The sequence below is a fragment of the Triturus cristatus genome, chromosome 4_2, assembly GCF_964204655.1.
Source record: "Triturus cristatus chromosome 4_2, aTriCri1.1, whole genome shotgun sequence".
Classification (NCBI taxonomy): domain Eukaryota; kingdom Metazoa; phylum Chordata; class Amphibia; order Caudata; family Salamandridae; genus Triturus; species Triturus cristatus.
Window position 1 is genome coordinate 763,221,018 of NC_140586.1, and position 20,719 is coordinate 763,241,736.

At 45.9% G+C, this 20,719-nt stretch overlaps 1 protein-coding gene across 4 annotated transcripts in view; it reads right to left on the reverse strand.

The window, feature by feature from the left end:
* Positions 1-205: 205 nt before the first annotated feature.
* The window catches only part of LOC146835006 (sodium/glucose cotransporter 4-like), a 736,053-nt gene continuing 715,539 nt past the window's right edge, over positions 206-20,719 (reverse strand). For all 4 annotated transcript variants that reach the window (XM_085602666.1, XM_085602670.1, XM_085602669.1 and 1 more), the window contains one exon: positions 206-2,965. In XM_085602666.1, the coding sequence (XP_085458792.1) occupies positions 2,757-2,965 (209 nt within the window). In that variant the 3' untranslated portion in view covers positions 206-2,756. The remainder of the gene's footprint in view (positions 2,966-20,719) is intronic.

The following is a 20,719-nucleotide window of genomic DNA, read 5'->3' on the forward strand; positions in this document are numbered from 1 at the left end:
CCATGACGTATTTATAAAGATGAGGTCTGGCCATTGCTATGTGTAAGTGTAGCACATTAACACACAAGAAGATGCTGATAAGGAGTATTAGATATGGGACCAGGCCCTGTTTCCAATCTCACACTCCTTAGAACATTAAATTAGAGAATTATTGTATGTAAATGATGAGTTAAGCAACAAAGGCAAAGCTATTGAACTGGCATAATTAATACTAAATTTGTTTATTAGACCCAAGGCCCTTATAAAGATTGACCAATATTTAAAACACAATTTCTCTTACTATTTCAATACTTACAACAAAGTGCATCCATAAAATAGTAATTCATCGTTCACACTTCAATATGTCCTTCACAAATATGTGCACTCAGTCAGAGTGGAAAAATTCAACATGTTTAGTCATATCAATAGGCAATCTATTCTTTACAGTCTTTATATAACATGGTCCACTTTTAAAAGAATATTTCACGTACTAAAAAGTGAAGCTTTGTAAGGCAAATCATTTCAACTAAAAAGGAATGCTCGAGGGAAGGACTGCAAAAAGGGAAGAGCTCTTGTTGTGTTCCACAAACATAGTTGTCACTTGAGTTACTTTTATTCCTTCTAGCAACTTTGGCTTAACATTTTGAGCTTATGAGGTTCTGAAGCCCAAACAATGGAGAGTTTTACTGAAAAATAGACTTCCATGGTAGGTTTCCTCTAAAGTCGGAAGATAAAATTGTGTACTGTAAAGCATAACAGAATCATTTAAAGAGCTCATCTAATATAGAGCAAAAAGAGTTATCTTTGCCAGTACTACGTATCTAACAATCACCAGCAAAAGGAATTCTGAAATGTTTATATGTTTGATGATACCTGCTGATGTTATTAGATCTACTATGACATCATTCACTGGCTGGCCCATTTAAAAGTAGTCAAGGTAGATGTAGAGTTGCACCAAACAGAGCACATAATGAATAGAGTAAAGAAACATTAACGAAACAAATACAATGTAGTCAAGTATGCAACAAGGATCAGATTCACAATGGTAAATTTAGTCTTTCATGTAAGTTTATGATTATTTGCTATTCACAGAGGGATTTAGGAGTAGTATTTTTAGGAGTGCGGAGTCTCCGCACATAAAAAATATACATTTTTATGTGCAGAGACTCTGGACTCGGAAAGTTACTACTCGTAAATCACTTTGGGCCAGATGTACGACCCTAAATTGCATTTGCAAACGGGCAATCAGCTCGTTTGCGACCACAATTTAGGGCATGGCCATGTACAAACCTCATTCTGCGAATCCGTAAATTTGACCAATTAGCAAAATGAGTTTTGCGACTCACTATCGGGAAGGGGCGTAGGTAGTCTTAAGGTTTGTTTGAAATGTGTTTTGTTTATTCCCTGCACTAAAGCTTTCATATCTCAATAGGGCCCTTAATGAGCCTTCTTCTGCATGCAGAAGTTTGAAAGCCCATCTAATTGTATTGTCTAAGGCCATTGAAAATGCACTTGTGATGACAAATTCCAATAGAAGAATCTGTACTGGGACAGCTTGACTTAATAACATTAATTTGTGCGAAATTTACCTTCACTGATATGCAGAGCGTTCCATCTGGCTAAAAGGATATACTCTATGGCGTAGGTTATTGTTGGTGCAATTTTGGCCCTGTATATTTCAAAAAGTGTTTGAAAATGCCTCTTGCTTAATAGTTGTAACATTTTCTTAAGGGGTAAATGTGTGCTTCTGCTTTTTGGTTCATGTGATTAAGATGAGAATGCACTTCTAAAGTTTGAGAAAAGACACGCCCGAGATAGGTGTATGATTTTACCACCTCAATTCTAGTGCCGTCTAGTTGCCAACTATAGTGGAGGTGGCATTACAGACCCCTAAAGGGAACTACCTTTGTTTTAGAAATATTTACCTGTAGGAAATGTATTTCTGTATATGTAGTGAGTGAGTCTATATTTGTCTGTAGCCCAGCGGGGTAAGGTTGAAAATCACTACGTCATCGGCGTACATTAACGGATATATTTTTTCATAGGCTACTTTTGGAGGACAATTACTTACATTGAAGAAGATCTCTGGTCTCAAACCTAAGTATGATTGTTTTGAAACCGCATTTGCAGTCGTAAAATACTCGCAGTTTACCACCCTTTTAAAAAGGGTGGTAAGCCACTCGCAAACGGGAAGGGGTCCCCAGGGGACCCCTTTCCCTTTGTGGATGTGTTTGCAAATATTTTTTAAGAGCAGGCTGTGGTCTCAGGGACCACTACCTGCCCTTAAAAAATGAAATTGAAAAGTTTGATTTTTACTTTTTAAATGCATCCCGTTTTCCTTTAAGGAAAACAGGCTGCATTTAAAAAAAAAAAACAACAGCTTTATTAAAAAAAGACATGGTGGTCTGCTGACCCCAGCAGGCCACCATCCCTGGGAGTGCTAGCCATTCCCAATGGGGTCACAAATTGCGACAGCCTTTGTAATATTCATGAGGCATGAAATTTGCGAGCCCATTGGGAATCGCAAACAGTGTCTGAGACACTGTTGTATATTAAGTTTAGAGAGTCACAAATTGTGAGTCGCAATTTTCCGCATTTGCTACTCAATAAACGTAATGGTCGTACATTCGTCCAATGTGACTAGCAAAGAATTGTAAACTTACATGAAAAATTATGTTTACATTTGTGAATCAGGCCCCAGTATTCAAGTCCATGAATAATGATGGGTAAAATGTGACAAGAATTTGTTTTGCAACACAATTTGAATATTTAGCTCATCATCCAAAATATCCCCAGAGAAAAATATTAATAGTCAGAAGGATGATCATATTAATATTACAAACTCTCCTCCAAAGTGGCTTTTCCACTATGCTGGTAAGTTTCTTGTCCAATTCTGCTTGCTGTTCTTTGGTTAATTTCACAGCGGGAGTCATAGACATGCCACAAATCCAGAAGTATGTTTTCTTCCACCATGGAAAATCAGCACCTATGAAAACGTTTGGAGGAATAAGATTTAAAATAAATCCATGGAATGCTGCACAGTCACCCATACTTTCACAATATTGCCAGGTCATGGGGGCCCTGTTCTTCAAGTAGTTGCATTGCACTTGCACCACACAATGGGGTGCTTGCACAACACAACTACTAAGTACGATTTATCAAGTCACTGAAGGCCACCTTGCATGGCCTTGATTGGCTGATAAATCCAGAGTAACACAACGCAGCACAAATCACCATGTTGCGGTACTCTGCCCCAGGGAGGAGTTCCATGGATGGTACGTGAGTGTTCCCACGCAACACCCATGATTTTGACACATTCCCAGATTTACCATAAGTGAATGCGATAACATGCTACACCTCACCAGGTGATGCACAAAGAGGAGAACTATCTTTATTTCTCCTCGTTATTTCCTCTTTCTCCGTCTTCTGCAGTACACAAAGAAAGAGGAAAAATGCCTCTGGGGATTCTTTTTGTGCAGGAAGATATCCCTTCCTGCACAAAAATAATCCTGCTTGCAATGCAGACACCCTTGCACCATGGTTCAAGGGTGCATGCTTCAGCGCTAGGCAGCACATTGTGCGATAATGCTGGGAAAAGACAGGAATGCACCGTACTATGCTAAATATGGCACATTCCTGCCCTTTCCTGTCATGCCGTGCAGCAAGGTGACTTGATTTGATGTGCTGCGTCTCATCTTTATAAATATGCTGCATTGTTTTTATACAACATCAGTACAGAAAATGGTTCACCGTCCAAATACATCTGTGAATAAATCCTACTGGTATAGGGGTTGAAATAAAAACTATTTTCCTCTGATTGCCTTATCATGATAGTTCATGTGTTTTCACTTTTTTTCTACAAACACAATTTGGTTTGTGGTTGGACATTCAAATGAATTCTTTAATATCTAATCTAGATAGATTTTATATGAACCTGAGAGGTGAGTTCTGCTGCAGTTTAAATAGCCACAGTTCTCTACACTATTGTAACTATCTATGTAGTAATATCTCTGTAATCTGATGTAAAATTGCAGTGTGATACAATCCACTGCATAATGCAAGAGAACTGTGAGCCTAAGCCTTTTCATTTGTTTTAACCCCTTCGACGCTCATGACGGAACGGTTCCGTCATGAGCGTCGGTTGAGCTGTGCTCATGACGGAACCGTTCCGTCATGACCACGCCCGCGCAGGTAACGGTCAGCACAGCGGGGGAATCCGCCCCGCATGGAAGGGGTTAATCAAAAATATTTGGTTAATCAAAGACAGCAGCCCTCCTTGCTCCACCTTCAGCCCCACTCCTTTGGAAGATAGAAACCCATTTCATCTTAATGAATTTTCATTAATCACAAGACATGCCCTGTTGAAGATGTTGACAAAGGAAAAATCTGGCTCTCCTAATGACATTTGTACCCTGTTGATTTAAAATTCCTTCTTTTCAGAGTTTCCTTATTTGGTGATGGCCATGATTAATTTGTCCTTGAGTCAGGGCTTGGTTTCCCATACATTTAAAGAAGCAATAGTCCTACTCCTGTTAAAAAAGCTGAGGGGGATCCTTCTATTTTATAGAATTATCATCCAATCTCCCTTATTGAGACAAGATTCTGGAGGCCCATATTGCCCAATTTCTCTGCTCGTTTCTTGAATGCTCCTCCTTTTTGTAACCCCATCAAGCGGTTTTCCATCCTGGACACTCTACAGAATCTGTCATACCCTCAGTAGTCAATGGCATGAGAGAGTTGGCAGACAAAGGACAGGCCCAAGCATTAGTTCTCCTGGAGCTATCCGCGGGCTTTGATACAGTCGACCATGACATTCTTTTTGACTGTGTCAAGGCAACCAGCCTGCAGAGCTGTGCTCTGGATTGGCTAAAAGTCTTTCTTTCAGACTGATCACAATTGTACTGTCACAGTCTCACACACAGGAGCACCTGGCAACACTTATTTTGGCTACCAGTAGTTCTCATTACCACACGGTACTAAGCAGAGCACCACAGATTTGTTTAGTGTTATTTGATAACATGTCTGTATATTTGGTCATAATGCTTGCTATGATTTGCTTTGAGGCATGAGTGTACAGTGTATTCTTTATTGTCTGAACATGTATGTATAACTCATTGTCATCCTGACTATTTACAAATGGCAGCTGCTGTCGGCTTTTGTTTTCAATCATCACTGTTTTGAGTCTTTTTATTATGTTGTTGACCATGTCGATGTAAATAGTCGCATCAGCCGCTATCCCTTACTGTTATCAAGGCTACAGCCAAAACGCGTTGGTGAGGCTCCACTTGCCACAATAAATCTACCCAGCATCCTGCAGTGTATGAGTGGTTCTTTACTCTGAGGGCACATGACTTTGATATTAAGGGCTACCGGAGCCCAACTCAGATTGTCACCTTGAGCAGCCCCTCTCCTCTGTATCTTTCTACTTTTGATATATGTATCAGTATTTGTAGAAGCGTGGTCACCACCCCGGGGGTAATCCCGGTGATGCGTGCAGAGGGGCTTATTTGAGCAGCTAGGTCTTGATGCTGCTCCTGAATTTGGTGAGGGTGGTAGCGGTTCGGAGGTGAGGGGGTCATTCTATGCCTTGTCAGCAAGGTGAGAGAAGGAGCGTTCTCCGGCTCGGGTGCGATGGATGCAGGGGATGGTGGCAAGGATCAGGGAGGCCGACTGCAGGTGTCTTGTGGGCTGGTGTAAAGTCAGGCGGTTGTTCAGGTATTTTGGCCCTGTGTTGTGGAGGGCTTTGTAGGCATGCTTGAGCAGCTGGAAGTGGCATCCCTTCTTGACAGGGAGACAGTGAAGTCTACGGAGGTGGGGGGTGATGCGGGATCGTCTGGGCAGGTTGAGGATGATTCTTGCTGCAGTGTTCTGAATGTTTTGAAGGCGCATGAGGAGGAGAGTGGTGGTTCCTGCATTGAGGGCATTTCTGACGACTGGTGATGAGGGCTTGTGTGACGGTTCTTCTGGTGTGTGTTGGGATCCATCTGAAGATCCTTGGGAGAATTCTGAGGGTGTTGAAGCAGGTGGAGGCTACCGAGTTGACCCCTAGTATCATGGAGAGCTTGCTATTGAGGATGATACCGAGATTGGGGGTGTGGATGGTGGAAGCTGGTCCAAGAGTGGGGGGCCACCAGGAAATGTCCCACAGAGAGGGGGTTTATGAAATGGAGAACTTTGGTTTTCTTGGAGTTGAGTTTCAGGCAGTTGGCTTTCATCCAGTCATGGAATTCTTAAAGTTTGCTCTAGTGGTGTGTTAATGTCTTTGGAGAAGGAGAGTATGAGCTAGGTATCGTCTGCATAGGGGATGATGTTCAGGCTGGGAACAATGAGTGCCAGCAGCTTCATGTAGACTTTGAACAGTGTGGGGCTGAGTGAGGAGCCCTGGAGTATGCAGCAGATGAGGTTTTAGGAACTAAGCTTTACGGTAGGAGGAGGATAGTCTGAGTGCGCCCAGTGAGAATGGAGGATAGTAGCTTGAGGGCATTGTTGTGGATGCCAATGAAGTGGAGTCTTTGGATGAGGAGGAGATGGGAGACAGTGTTGAAGGCCGCTGACAGGTTGAGGAGGATCAGGGCTGCTGACTCACCGTGGTCAAGGTTGGTACTGACATCGTTCATGGTGGCTTTAAGGGCAGTTTCAGTGCTGTGGTTTGAGCGGAAGCCAGGCTGGGAGTGGTTGAACGGGTGGTTGGATTCCAGGTAGGCTGTGAGTTGGCGGTTGAAGGCTTTCTTCAGACCTTGGCTGAGAAGGGGAGGAGCAGAATGGGGCGGTAGTCTTGAGGTCTGAAGGGTCACCTATGGGTTTTTCCAGAAGTAGTTTGACTTAAGCATGCTATTAGGATACCAGGAAAGTGGCAGAACGGAACGCTGAGTGAGGATCTGATTACTTTGTGTCCTGAGGTTGAAGGTATGGTGTGGGCAAGGGTCTATTGGGGCTCGAGACTGGAAGGAGGACATGATGGAGTTTGTGGTTTCTGTTCAGCGGTCAGGAGGTATGGCAGGAGGGTGATGGGAGGAGTGGGGAGGTCCGGCTGTGGTAGTTGGGGTTCAAAGTTCTTGTAGATGTTGCCAAACTTGATGTGGAAGAAGTAGGAGAGTGAGTTGCAAATTGACTGAGAGGGCTGGATGGTGTTTTCAACAGCGTCTTGGGGAGATAATTCTCTGACAATGTGGAATGGGTCTTTGGTGCAGTTGGTGGCTTGGACGTGGGTGGTGACTGTGGCTTTCTTTGCTTCTCGGATGGCGTGGTGGCTGGATTTGAGCACAGTCTTTAATGCTGTGCGATCGACTGGTTCTCTGTTGGTTTGCCAGCATCTCTCCAGAGGTTTGCATGTGTGTTTTTCAGCTTTGAGGTCGGGGTGAACCAGTTGGGTTGCTCGTTGGTTCTTTTGTTGTTGCTAAGGGGTTTGATGGGAGTGATGGTGTTTGCGCTAGTGGTGATCCATTCTGATAAGTGGGTGGTGGCTTCATTGACATCATCAGATGTGTAGAGGGTGGTGGTGTTGAGGATGGCTTTCCATTGGGACTCGTTAATGGTGGTCCAGCTCTGGCAGGTGGTGGGAGTCGGGGTGATGGTGGCCTGTCCAGATTTTGTTGTTGGACATGAAGATGGGATCGAGGGTATGGCTGGCGGTGTATTTGGGGTTGGTGACAATCTGTTTTAAGCCAAGGTGGTCAGTGAAGTTTAGCAGAGTGGCTGAGTTGTTGTCTTTGAGGTGGAAGTTGAAGTCACAGAGGTCAATCAAAGACAGGATCCCTCCTAGCTCCCCCTTCAGCCCCACTCCATTGACAGATAGGAACCCATTTCATCTTAATGCAATTCCATTATTCACAAGAGACACCCTGTTTAATATATATGTGTGCGTATATATATATATATGGCGGCTTAGCGCATTAAATAATAAAAATTCTGCACCATACAAGAGGTGTCCGTTCCTGCTTTCCGATTCGCCTGCTATTAGAATCTGTTGGAAAAAGGTTACCTCGGATATATATATATATATATATATATATATTCACTGAAAAAAACATAGGTTTCACACACGTTATAGTTACGAATTAGCATTTAAAAAACCTTGCAAATTCACTTAAAAAATCATAGGTTTCACACATGTTATAGTTAGCTGGACATTTCACTCGTAAAAAACCAATGAAATTCTCCCATTATAGTTAGTGCAGGCAACTATAACTCACGCGGCCGCAATCCTCTGCTGATGACGTCAGATATTACATCACTGTATTTAGACACTTACTTACCCATGTCTTCTTCCATTAATCTTTAGCTATACATATATTACAAATATTTATTTTTCATAAAGACACATATGTCATCAGTGATGTAATATCTGACGTCATCAGCAGAGGATTGCGGTCGCGTGAGTTATAGTTACCTGCACTAACTATAACGGGGGAATTTCATTGTTTTTTTACGAGTGAAATGTCCAGCTAACTATAACATGTGTGAAACCTATGGTTTTTTAAGTGAATTTGCAAGGTTTTTAAATGCTAATTCGTAACTATAACGTGTGTGAAACCTATGGTTTTTTCAGTGAATTTGTCCGGTTTTTTAAATGCTAAGTTATGTATTTATAATTTTTTTTTTTTTCAGGTTTTTCACCGTGCGCGCAAAGTGGGCGCTCGGTGCGCTTCGTGCACCGAGCACCCACGGTTCGCCGTGCGCGCACCGTGCGCGCACCTCGCGATTTTTAAGAAAAAAATTAATTGTTTTTTTCGCCCTTGGGGGTCCTTCTGTGACCCCCTGACCAAGGCTAGGGGGTCAGGAACTGTCCACTCTGCCCCCTTTTCACGTTCTCCACCTTTTTTTTTCACCCCCTCAGACTGCGAGAGACAAAATGGCGGACGACACTTCCTGGTTTCGACCGATTCGAATGTTTACCGACATCTAACAACCAATCAGAATTGCGCTCGCGCACGGCAGGGTGCGCGCACAGTGCGCGCACGGTGCGCGCGTATAGATATTGATATGCTTTTAAATGCTATTTTCTCAGGAAATACTGAACAGATTTACACCAGACCTGCAAAAGGCACTTCCTTGACCTTATGGCTACCTCTCTGCCAAATTTCGAGTAATTCTGTTCAGCCGTTCGGGCTGTAGCTGTAACTAAAGTTCCTATGGAAAAATGCATGGGGAAAATGCGTTTTGGGACCACCCCTATTTCTCGGTCCCCCGCTTGACGAATCACCCCGAGACTTTCAGGGTAGGAGCTGAACGGAGCGCCCCATTAGTTTTGAAAATTTCGCGAGGATTCGTCAACCGGCGCCAAAGTTATTCAAAATAGAATTTTGAGATTTCCTATGGAAACTAGGTTGTAACTATAACTATCTACTGGCGACCGCCAGTAGATAATATATATATATAAAGTTATAGTTAGGACCTAGTTTCCATAGGAAAAGCGTTTTTTGTTTTCCCAAAAACTTTGGCACCGGTTGACCAATCTTCGCGGAATTTTCAAAACGTATGGCCCGCTCCGGTCAGCTCCTATCCTGAAAGTTTTGGGGTGATTTGCAAGCAGGGGTCGAGAGAAAAGGGGGGACCCAAAACATGTTTTTTCCATGTTATTTTCCATTATATATCTGGGCGGGACCTAACTACACAAGCACAAGCTTGGCTCTAATTGGCTGCCAACATTTCAATCCAGGAAGTGTTGGCAGCCGTCTTGGTGCAATGCTTTTTAGGTCTCGCCTAGCGATGCAGTGCATGCGCTCCTCACTACACAAACACCACTGCACTATCCTAAACACTAAAACAATACCCCAGCATGACCCCCTACACTACCCAAACACTAATGTACTACCCTAAACCCTAAAGCACTACCCCAGTACAACCCCCCACACTACCCAAACATAACTGCACGACTCTAAACCCTAAAACACTACCCCCAGCACGACAACCCCCTACACTACACAAACACCACTGCACTACCCTAAACCCTAACACACTACCCTCAGCATGACCCCCTACACTACACAAACACAACTGCACTACCATAAACCCTAAAACACTACCACCAGCACGACCCCCTACACTACCCAAAACTAAGCCTGGGCGTTGAACTACGCTCCGTTTGCGGAGCTTGCGAAGTTTAGGCAACTTCACGATTTGCACAGGGCGCGAAGTTGTAGATTGCTACGCAATCTAGCGCGTAGCGTAGTGGTTTAGCTTCCTCACGCGCTCAATTTTCATTCTCGCGCGCGCGGTAACATCTTACTGTGATTCTGCGATCGGCAACTTGCTTTTCTGTCCGTTCGCGAGCGCCACGATATTTGTAATATGGCTGCCCAAGCCCGCGAGAGTGTACGAACGCGAACACGTCATTCGGGCGCGCAAGCTGACTTCCGGCGTCTGTCTTGGTAAGATCGCGATCCCGAACATGCAAAAACTACAATCTGGAAAAGAATATCTCGCGATCTTCATAAAATCTTCTCTAAAATGATCATTTTGCTCAGAAAAACTCCTCAGATTGTGATTTTGCTGTAGTCTTTTGTGTAAGGAGGAGTCCTTTAATTTTTTTAACTCTTTTTTTCAAGAGGAAGGAAGTGCCCCTGAGTCTACAACTTCCTGTTCCTGTCCAGCAGGCTCCTCCCAGTGCTTTGTGCATGTGCTATTCACTTTCATTTGGATTTGGAGCTGGAAGGATCACTTTTTGTGTCTGTCTGCTGCATCATACCATTGGATTGGATTTATTTGAGGACTTTTTGATTTGAGATTTAATTTACTACAAGTAAGTTGGAGAATTGGTGTGTTTGATTCATTGGGGCTTGTATTACCTACATTTTTCTGGGTTTTTCATTGTTTTTTAAAATTATTGTTGTGGCGGGTGGCCTGTGCTTTCAATAGGGGCCTAGTTGTTTTTCTCTGCAATTTCAGCCAGTAGGGTACCCATGGGTCCATGTTTCGTGGTGTCTGTAGAATTTTCAACATCATCTAGGGCATGGATGCCATAGGATTATTTGAAATGCTAAATGTGGCTGTGGTGTATTTCACTGTTGGTGTGTGTGTGTGTGAAAAACCTTTGTTGGATGTGTGTGCTTGATGTGTAACTTCTTTCCAATCCTTTCGTAGCCCTGTTGATTTTCATTTTTGTATTAAAGCTGTGTTGTTTAGCAGGCCTCCTTTGTCCGGTCATATATTATAGGCCTGCTTCAGTTCATTGTTTTCCATGGCCTGTTGTGACTGTGAGTGCCCATGTGGCTTGTGACAATTTTGTGGTGGTAGTTTAGTAGTCTGTGCTTCTTTTTCCACAAAGGCCTGCATTTCTTTTCTTTGTTCCCCCTGGCTTATGCTTGTTGTTGTTGTGTCCTCCTGGCCATGTGTGTGGCGGCCATTTTGTGAAGGCAGGCATTGTGCTTTTGCCATAAACTTACATTGACTGTTCCAAGCTTGTGGCCTAGTCTGCCAGTAGGCCCAGAGGTAGTCATCCTCAAATCTTTGGTGTGTTATTTAAATTTACAGTTTGTGTTGTCTGTTGATTTTTTTTTTTACACCATGGATGGGTTTGGATTTTATTGCAAAATGTGTTTTTTTGGGGTGGAATAGCATTTTTTGGGTGTGTGTTAAATAAATAGGGCTTTTTAGCCAGTAGGTAACCCTAGGGATTCAGCTCGCGTACTTTTGGTAACTCTGCACAGCGCGACAACGCGGACTTACAGTTTTCGTCATGTTTGCGCTCTCAATATGCGTGTTCGCGCTCGCGATAAAGCCTTTTTGTACAGTTCGCGATCCCGAACACGCAGCATTTGCAATCTGGCAAACAATATCTCGCGAGCAACATAAATCCTTCTCGAAAACGCTTTTTTTGTGCATTTTGCTAAAAAAACTCCTCAGGTTGTCATTCAGCTGTAGTTTTGGAGCACGTAGAAGCTTTTCTTTTAAAAAAAATAATTTTGAGAGAGGAAGTAAGTCCCACAGACACTACAACTTCCTGTTCCTGTCCTTTGTAATCACTTTTTGGTTATTTCTTTGTGGCGGGTGGTCTGAGCATGTATGTGGCGGCCATTTTAGGAAGGCAGGCATTGTGCTTTTGCCATAGGCGTACATTGACTGTCTTCCATTTCTTGTTGTTGTGGGTGTGTGGCGGCCATTTTGTGGAGCCATCCAAGCAGTGTGCTTGCTTTTGCCATTCTGTTCCAAGCTTGTGGCCAAGTCTGCCAGTAGGCCCAGAGGTAGTCATCCTCAAATCTTTGGTGCGTTATTTAAATTTACAGTTTGTGTTGTCTGTTGATTTTTTTTTTTTACACCATGGGTGGGTTTGGATTTTATTGCAAAAGGTGTTTTTTGGGGTGGAATAGCATTTTTTGGGTGTGTGTTAAATAAATAGGGCTTTTTAGCCAGTAGGTAACCCTAGGGATTCAGCTTGCGTACTTTTGGTAACTCTGCACAGTGCGACAACGCGGACTTACAGTTTTCGTCATGTTCGCGCTCTCAATATGCGTGTTCGCGCTCGCGATAAAGCCTTTTTGTACAGTTCGCGATCCCGAACACGCAGCATTTGCAATCTGGCAAACAATATCTCACGAGCAACATAAATCCTTCTCAAAAACGCTTTTTTTGTGCATTTTGCTAAAAAAACTCCTCAGGTTGTCATTCAGCTGTAGTTTTGGAGCACGTAGAAGCTTTTATTTTTTTAAAAATAATTTTGAGAGAGGAAGTAAGTCCCACAGACACTACAACTTCCTGTTCCTGTCCTTTGTAATCACTTTTTGGTTATTTCTTTGTGGTGGGTGGCCTGAGCATGTGCGTGGCGGCCATTTTAGGAAGGCAGGCATTGTGCTTTTGCCATAGGCGTACATTGACTGTCTTCCATTTCTTGTTGTTGTGGGTGTGGAAATTTAGCTTGCAAACTGAACATTATCTGCGCCATCTTGCCTCTCCCCAGCGCCACGCACAGCGAATGCACGGCCGCCATTTTAGGCACCCCACTCTCTCCCCGCTCATTGTCACTCGCCAGCGCGTTCCCCTGACGCTGCAAGCATCCCCCGCGCGCCGGCCACCCCCGCTCTCTCATACAGGCCATAAACCCTCTCCTTCTGCGCGACCCTGCTACGGAACCACTTCCGACCGACAACCCATACATGGTCATGCCTCTCCTTTGATAACCCCCTTCCTCTGCGCCCGTTGTCCGAACTGGTCCCAGGCCATCACCTAGCCCTGCGGATGCAGTTTATTGCCCCTACTGTAAGGGAAACACCCCACGTCAAAGGGATTACAGTAGATCACAGCCCCTACTCCCTGAGACCCGACCGGTCACACACACCCCCCAGGAATTGGCAGAATACCCTGCTGCGCAATAGCCATCTCCTACTGTGGGTAGGGTGGGAACTTCTACTGTATCTATGTGTGGGATCGGATCTGAACCGGGGCTTCAGGGGATATTCCCCCATGCATCAAGGGAATCTCAAGAATGTACTATGTGTAATAAAGCAATAAACCAGTGTATAAGAGACTAGGTCTCAGAGATGCAGTTAGAGCACCTCGTGACGATACCTTGCTGTCTGATCTGATGTGTTCTGCTCCGACGGAATAAAACTTTGTTTCCTGCCTTCCAGTCTCCGGCGCCTGCCTCTTTCATTGGTAAATTATCGAGTGGTATAAGAGGCGATTACCGCCGGGCAAATACTTGAAAGGTTATCGACTGAAACTGCCGCTACCATTTAACAATTGGCGTCCCAAACATGGGGCCCATCAGCGACACGTGGATCCAGTGGGAGAGGTCCCGACGACAGAGTGAACGACTGCAACGATCGGGAGAGCTCCTGCCCAATAGACCCTCGTCTGGCAGCCGATCATCCGAACTTCACTGGTTCCGAGCAGACCTCTCTCGAGTGATCTACGGTCCTGACTGGGAACCATCAGGAGTGCCGCGGCAAATACGGAGAGTAGAGGACGATCGGGCGCTGGAGGCGGAAGACGAGAAACTGTCCACGCGGTCCGGGTAAGGTCGTGATACACGACAAATGGCGAAATAATTGATTGATTGTCCGAAACTTTTTGAATACTAGTATTGCTCATTGATTGTGCTCATTGATTGTTCTCTTTGAGATATTCGCTGTCTACAAACGGGGAGGAGTAGAAATACTCTCTCTCTCTCTCCCTTTGCAGATAGTGAAGGGTAGGTAACGCAGACTTTTGTCCCCGTTGAAACCCGTCGTGCCTATCTTTATCTCCCCACTGATTGATTGTCCGAACATTGATTGTTTTGAAGAATAGTGCTCTTTGAGATATTCTCTGTTTGCAAATAACGTAGAATAGAAATATTCTGTCTAGTCTTTGCAAATAGTGAAGGGTAGGTAATGCTGACTTTTGTCCCCTTTGAAACCCGTCATGCCTATCTTTATCTCCCCATTGATTGATTGATTGATTGTCCGAACACTAGTTGTTCGATATTGGTTCTTTGGAGGTATTCTCTGCTTACAAATAACGAAGAATAGAGATATTCTGTCTAGTCTTTGCAAGCAGTGAAAAGATAGGTAGTGCTGACTTTTGTCCCCGTTGAAACCCGTCATGCCTATCTTCTCCCCACTGATTGGTAGTTGGTTCTGCCCGGACCGCTTATTAGAGGTGAACCATCCGGCTCCACTGGAGGGCACCCCTAATAAGGACATGTTCACTAAATATGGACTAGTCGCCGTAGCTTATACCAAGCTATGGCATAAATATACAAAGAAGGACCCCGAGAGTCAGTGGCCACTGATGGGATCCTTCGACGACCATAAGATAGAAGCGCTAGAAGTAGCTCTGCGTAGCAATAAGACGACGCCTACTATGCTTGACAGTATCGGCATGTGGCGCAAAGAAGCAACGCAACGGAAAAAGAGGGAAGAAGTAAAAGCAGAAAAGGAATTACGAAAGGCAGCTCACCTTGCCGCTAGAAGGTTAGAAGAAGACATAAAGGAGAGAAGGGAGACTAAACTAAGACAGGAGCCCGAAACCTCAGGCCAGTATGCTGTTAGGACCCCTTCTTTGCTCTACCCTGAGTTGTCCTCCAAGCAGCGAACGAATGATGAATTACTGTTAGGTCCCCCGATCATTCACATGCCCCCTCCATATGCACCCTCCCAGTCAGTAGTGCAACATCTACAACCCCCGAACACGAGCGAAAGCAGTACAGGGGCCTCGGTCCTCACGGCCTCCGCGCCGGCTGAGCCTCTTGTACTGAACCCAATGTCGGTTACAACGCTAGATGACCATGAGATGGGAAAGAAAGAGTCCACCAGAATGAATCGGCTAGCGAAGGATGAACGAACAGGAATCGACAAGATAGTAAAGGCACTGGTAGGATCCTTTTTGACCTTACACAAACTAAAATAACGCTAGGAGTTAGCCCTTTGTGGGACATATGAAACCAAGGGAAGGAGTCAAGCTCACGGTCGAGACGACCACGAGGTAGCCCGACTCCATTACTCTCGCTACCTAAACATGTCTGCCCTACTGCCCACCCCGCCCAATAAGCATGACAAAATCCCGCACAAACGGAAGCCTGCTGACACCCACCATCGACGTCACCAAACTAGGGCTAGATCGCGCACAATTGGGCTATGTTATTTTTCCGATTGCACAGTAACCTCCTTGTGCTCGTCATCAGATTGCAAATATGTACAAACACTCCAACGAAGTAGTATAGTTATAACATTTTAATAACTTATAGGATATAACAAACACACCAACAGGGTAAACAGGTTAAAACACGTTTTAAAACAACTATTTTACATGACAGTCTGCTGCAACCTCCATCCCAAAGCCTTAACGTCCACGTGACACCGTCCTCGCCTCTCCTTCCTCGAAATTGCAACATTGGCCTGTTTTGGGCGGTTCTCTTAGTCGGCTTTGGGCTATAAAAGCCATGCAAAAATCCATCGACCTCAGTGGCGGACGACTGTGCGAATAGGCCGGAGGCTATACGAAGCGCCGAAGTTCTGGCAACCCCAAGGCGGAGCCCGCCACGCTGTGCGGGCCTTTCCGCTTTCTCTTCTTCTTTCTTTAATGAGGGCTGATGCCCTGGCGGGGGGAGGCGACGCAGACGGGCCTCCCCCACCTCCCCAGGTGGAGGCTCGCCAGGCACCCCAACCATCTTTTTCATCGGCCTGCTGAATTTCACCCTGGCACGCTGTGCGGATCCTCCCATTCTCTTCTTCCTCCAATAACGGAGGGGTGCCCTGGCGGGGGGAAGCGACGCGGACGGACCTCCCCCACCTCCCCAGGTGGAGGCTCGCCAGCAGATGAGGGCACCCCAACCGTCTTTGACTCACCGGCCAGCTAAGCTGCACCCAACCGTCTTTGACTCACCGGCCAGCTAAGCTGCACCCAACCGTCTTTGACTCACCGGCCAGCTAAGCTGCACCCAACCGTCTTTGACTCGCCGGCCAGCTAAGCTGCACCCAACCATCTTTTTCATCGGTCTGCTGAATTGCACCCTGGCACGCTGTGCGGACCTTCCCATTCTCCTCTTCTTTTAAGGGCTGACGCCCTGGCGGAGGGAGGCGACGCGGACGGGCCTCCCCCGCCTCCCCAGGTGGAGGCTCGCCAGCAGACGAGGGCACCCCAACCGCATCTTTCACACGTCAGCCAGCTGAGTTGCGCCCTGCCACTTCATTCGCCGTTCGGCTGAGCCGGCGCCCCTGCACGCGGCCGCCAGGCAACCACCCAAGCACCGGGTTCACCAGGACTGCCGCTAGCACCCGACGTGAGGAGTGGGCCCCCGCAGCAAGGTAATCGGGGACCCACCCCGGTGGTGATACCATCCAAACTGCTGTCGTCACTGCTACTGGAATCACCCCGGTGGCAGTACCATCCGAACTGCCGCTGTTACTGCTGCTGACTCCTCTCCGGTGACTGTACCGAAGAGCTGCTGCTACTGCTGCCCTTGAACTCCGGCGGTCGACTCCTCCGGATCCAGGCCTAAAGCCCACCGTGAGACAATTCTGGACTCGAAAGCTTGTCTGCTTGGGCATGGGCCCCACCCTTGACAAGATGCTCCCCTCAGCCTTGCAGAATCGGCTGGAGTCATTTGACACTCGACTCCCGCGGACTTCCGGTAAGGACAAACCGCCGCCATTGCTCTTTGCCCCGGACGGTAGCCACCTTGCCTCCGCTTAGTGCAGTGAGAAAGACTGGTTCGAAGCGTTGGCGGAAGAACCCGCCTCCTGCCCCGCCCCAAGAACGAACCATGGCATTTCTACGGGGTCGCAGTGACGCCATGCTGACGCAAAATTGACGCTAACGAAAGTTCTCGAACTACTGAAAGGGATTCTGGTCCAACAGCGAATTCATGGAAAGACTTAGACTGTACTCTGGCCCGACTTCGCCCCAAGATGGCGCCGATGTAGGAGAGGCCTACACACCCTTGTGGCGTCCCAGTCACGTGACATTTGTGTTAAACAGATATATATATATATATATATATGCGATGCTTCCACACATGATGGTCGGGGAGGGGCGGCAAGGGAACCGATTTTATGCCGTAGTAGCGTTGCTCATGACACTCGACGCCTCCCCACCACGTGGCCGGCCTGAACGGTTGTAGGCCCGTATCTTGTATGCTGACATTGTTTTAAATAAAGGGTCTCTTGAAAGAATTACGGAATCAGTGCCATGACTAATCACATAGGTTGATAGAGATCTCTTCATTTGAATAAATGATTGTTACCCCCAAGCAATAGAAAACAGATAATGCAGTCCCCATTTGCCTGAATCTTTTTGATTAACGGAATTTGTACCCATCACACCTATCTTTTCCAAGAGTTGTTAAACCATGGTCAACCATAGCTCAGGGTATATGCCGAACGCAAGGTATGGTATCTTGCACCCTAATACACGACCGATTGAGAAATGCATATATGACAAGGGAACCCGAATTTAGGAAATGAAATAAATTAGAGCATCTTTGTCTCGGACAAAGAGAATAATAGGTCTGTGGTATCACCCATTCCTGCGACTAGCTTGGTACGTGGTAAGTAGAACTTTTTCGTGTCTGCGCGCGCTGGGGTACTTTGAATACTGCACATCCCCTCCCCTCTTTTTTCCCCTCTATAGGTCACAACGAAGTTCCGACTGAAGAGTGGAATGGACATGGACTGCACCGAGTTCAATATCAGGGAAAAACATAGACAAACGTTGTGAGATAGTGCGTAAAATTACAGACCACCATTAGGAACATGAAAAAGTGTATGATATGATTGTGCGTGTGTACTACGATTATACGGCATGAATGTGTATGCGTTTTATATTTGGGTCACTTGAAGAGAGCGTCACTGTATGATTGAAGCGCTCGTCCACCGATCAAAGGGAGGAGAATAAAAGGGTCCGACACCCCCTAGGATAAACTACAAAATACTGAAAGTACGCAGCATAGAAAAAGAGGACAGGAAAGGAGAGGTCCCGATGCTCAACGTAGCCCTGAGTCTCCATCTTAAGTTTCTGCACTTGATGCATGTACTGTCACACCCTATCCGGCATTTGTGTGTACGTGATCACCGAATTTATGTCTTTTCCCCGCTTGTGTTTTCTTACATGGAACAGACCCATGCTACTCCATGTTGTGTGTGCACCAAGTGGCCTATTATCTTACCCATGTCTCTCTCGTTTTGTGTCGTATGTATGCCGAAATAGCCTACCTGATGCACACGTCTCTCTCTCTCTCTCTCTCTCTCTCTCTCTCTCTCACTCTCTCTCCCCCTCCCTCACAAAAGGCTCTTTCTTGCCCTCTTTCTTCTTGAATAAATTAACGACATACACCTCTTTGGTAAGTGTATAATTGGCCTGAACACGGTGGTGTTCGAACAAATTGACAGAAACAAAAACGACCATACTTTACCACGTTACTACCTCTCCTTTTTGCAAACTTTAGCCTAATCGGCTGAGAAGGAAAGGACAGGTAAGACGACTGATGTCTCCCAATCTGACCCTCAACACGGGGACTATATGTCAGTGGTTTTTGTTCTTAAAGGACACCATCTCCACCGCCCAGAATTACCCCTGACCAATTAGCCCGAAATAGAATGTCTAAAGCACCCTGTTCTCCCAAAGATAACCCGAGCCCTATACTAGCCGTCTCAGAGTATTCCGAATGAAACAGCTGATGGCCCTGTTTTCTAATAAATCCATCGCCTAAACTGATAAAGGGTCACCTACTGTCCCCAGCAAAAATAATGCTTAGCTTATGAAAAGGATACTCGTGAACGCATGACCGTAGCACCTCGCACTTACTTTTTCTCAAACTTAGTAATCCTCGGAGGAAGATGTGTATTACCAAACCTTGTATTGAGATGAATGAGTCTCTACCGGAGAAGCCGGTTCGAATTTTTAATAGACCAGAAAGTGACAGATGTCCGGCTTCCTGCAACGATTATAGGGCGCAGAAATCAACATCTAGAAGGCTAGACGATGGACAGGGGCACCCACAGAAACCTGCACCACAGCAATGATTAATAGATTAGTAACACGCCCATTAACATCAGAGTTAATATACACCAATCATACAGTAACAGATAAGAGCATTTCCGCAACTACTCGGTGGTTGGGAGAGAGGATGAAGTATGTAAATGTCTTCCCTGCCAAAATCTCTAAGACTTTCGTTTCTTATAACCCATTCAAAGATAACCTGCAGCCATCGGAAGAGAGGGGTCGGACGTGACGCACAGCCTGACTGCGGACCATAAAGCATCTATGACATCGACCAAGGGGGAAGCTACGAAGCAAAAAGGGCGTGAGACGAGACGCCATTATCAGAATGATAAGCGCGAGGGGCTACATCGAGGCCCCTGCTCACTGACCAGCGTGCCTGAAGTCTCAACCCGTCGGGCCCGATTGATGGGCCCAGTGCTGAAAGATTCTGCTCTCCTTGGTCCGCATTTTTGATCCGATACCACGCCACCCCTCTTCCCTCGACATCCCGAAGCACGCCACCCCCTTCTCTCTTCCTCTTCCATTTGGATTATGACTTTGACCTACTGCCGAAGAACAAAAGGCAGGCACCCTGTCTCAAAGTACCTGTGGTGAACTGTGTTAAGGAACAGGACTGTGATCAGAGAACAGTGAGTGGTCACACCCTGCCACGTGAGAAATCAGATTTGAGCTGGACCTTAGCTCCACCGCCGGTGCTCAACAGTGCCAACGAAAGAAGAACAACAACAAGAGCTTACCAGTGATGGCTCTTTATAATAGGACACTGGCAAGAAGACCCTATGTTAAGTTGAAAACCCTCTCCCAACCACCTATTTATTAACTATCTTCCTATTGAGTTTTCATGATGCTGCATCAATCACTTCCGACTATACACTGGGACAATATCCTATTCATACTCGAACACACTCACCTGGGCCTGACCTGCGGCACAGCTAATGTAATTTTGAATGTACTTCCTCCTCGCCTACTTTATCAAACTGTATGAGACAATGTACAAATGTGTCAGATTACTCCTGCCTACCCTAAAGACTCTGTATCCTTAAGAAATGTATGACGAACATTGACGATACTGTAACTGAAAGGCTAACAAAGGTGAATATTGGCCAGACAAGCTGGCGAGATATGTTAAAAGGGAGGACTGTGGAAATTTAGCTTGCAAACTGAACATTATCTGCGCCATCTTGCCTCTCCCCAGCACCACGCACAGCGAATGCACGGCCGCCATTTTAGGCACCCCACTCTCTCCCCGCTCATTGTCACTCGCCAGCGCGTTCCCCTGACGCTGCAAGCATCCCCCGCGCGCCGGCCACCCCCGCTCTCT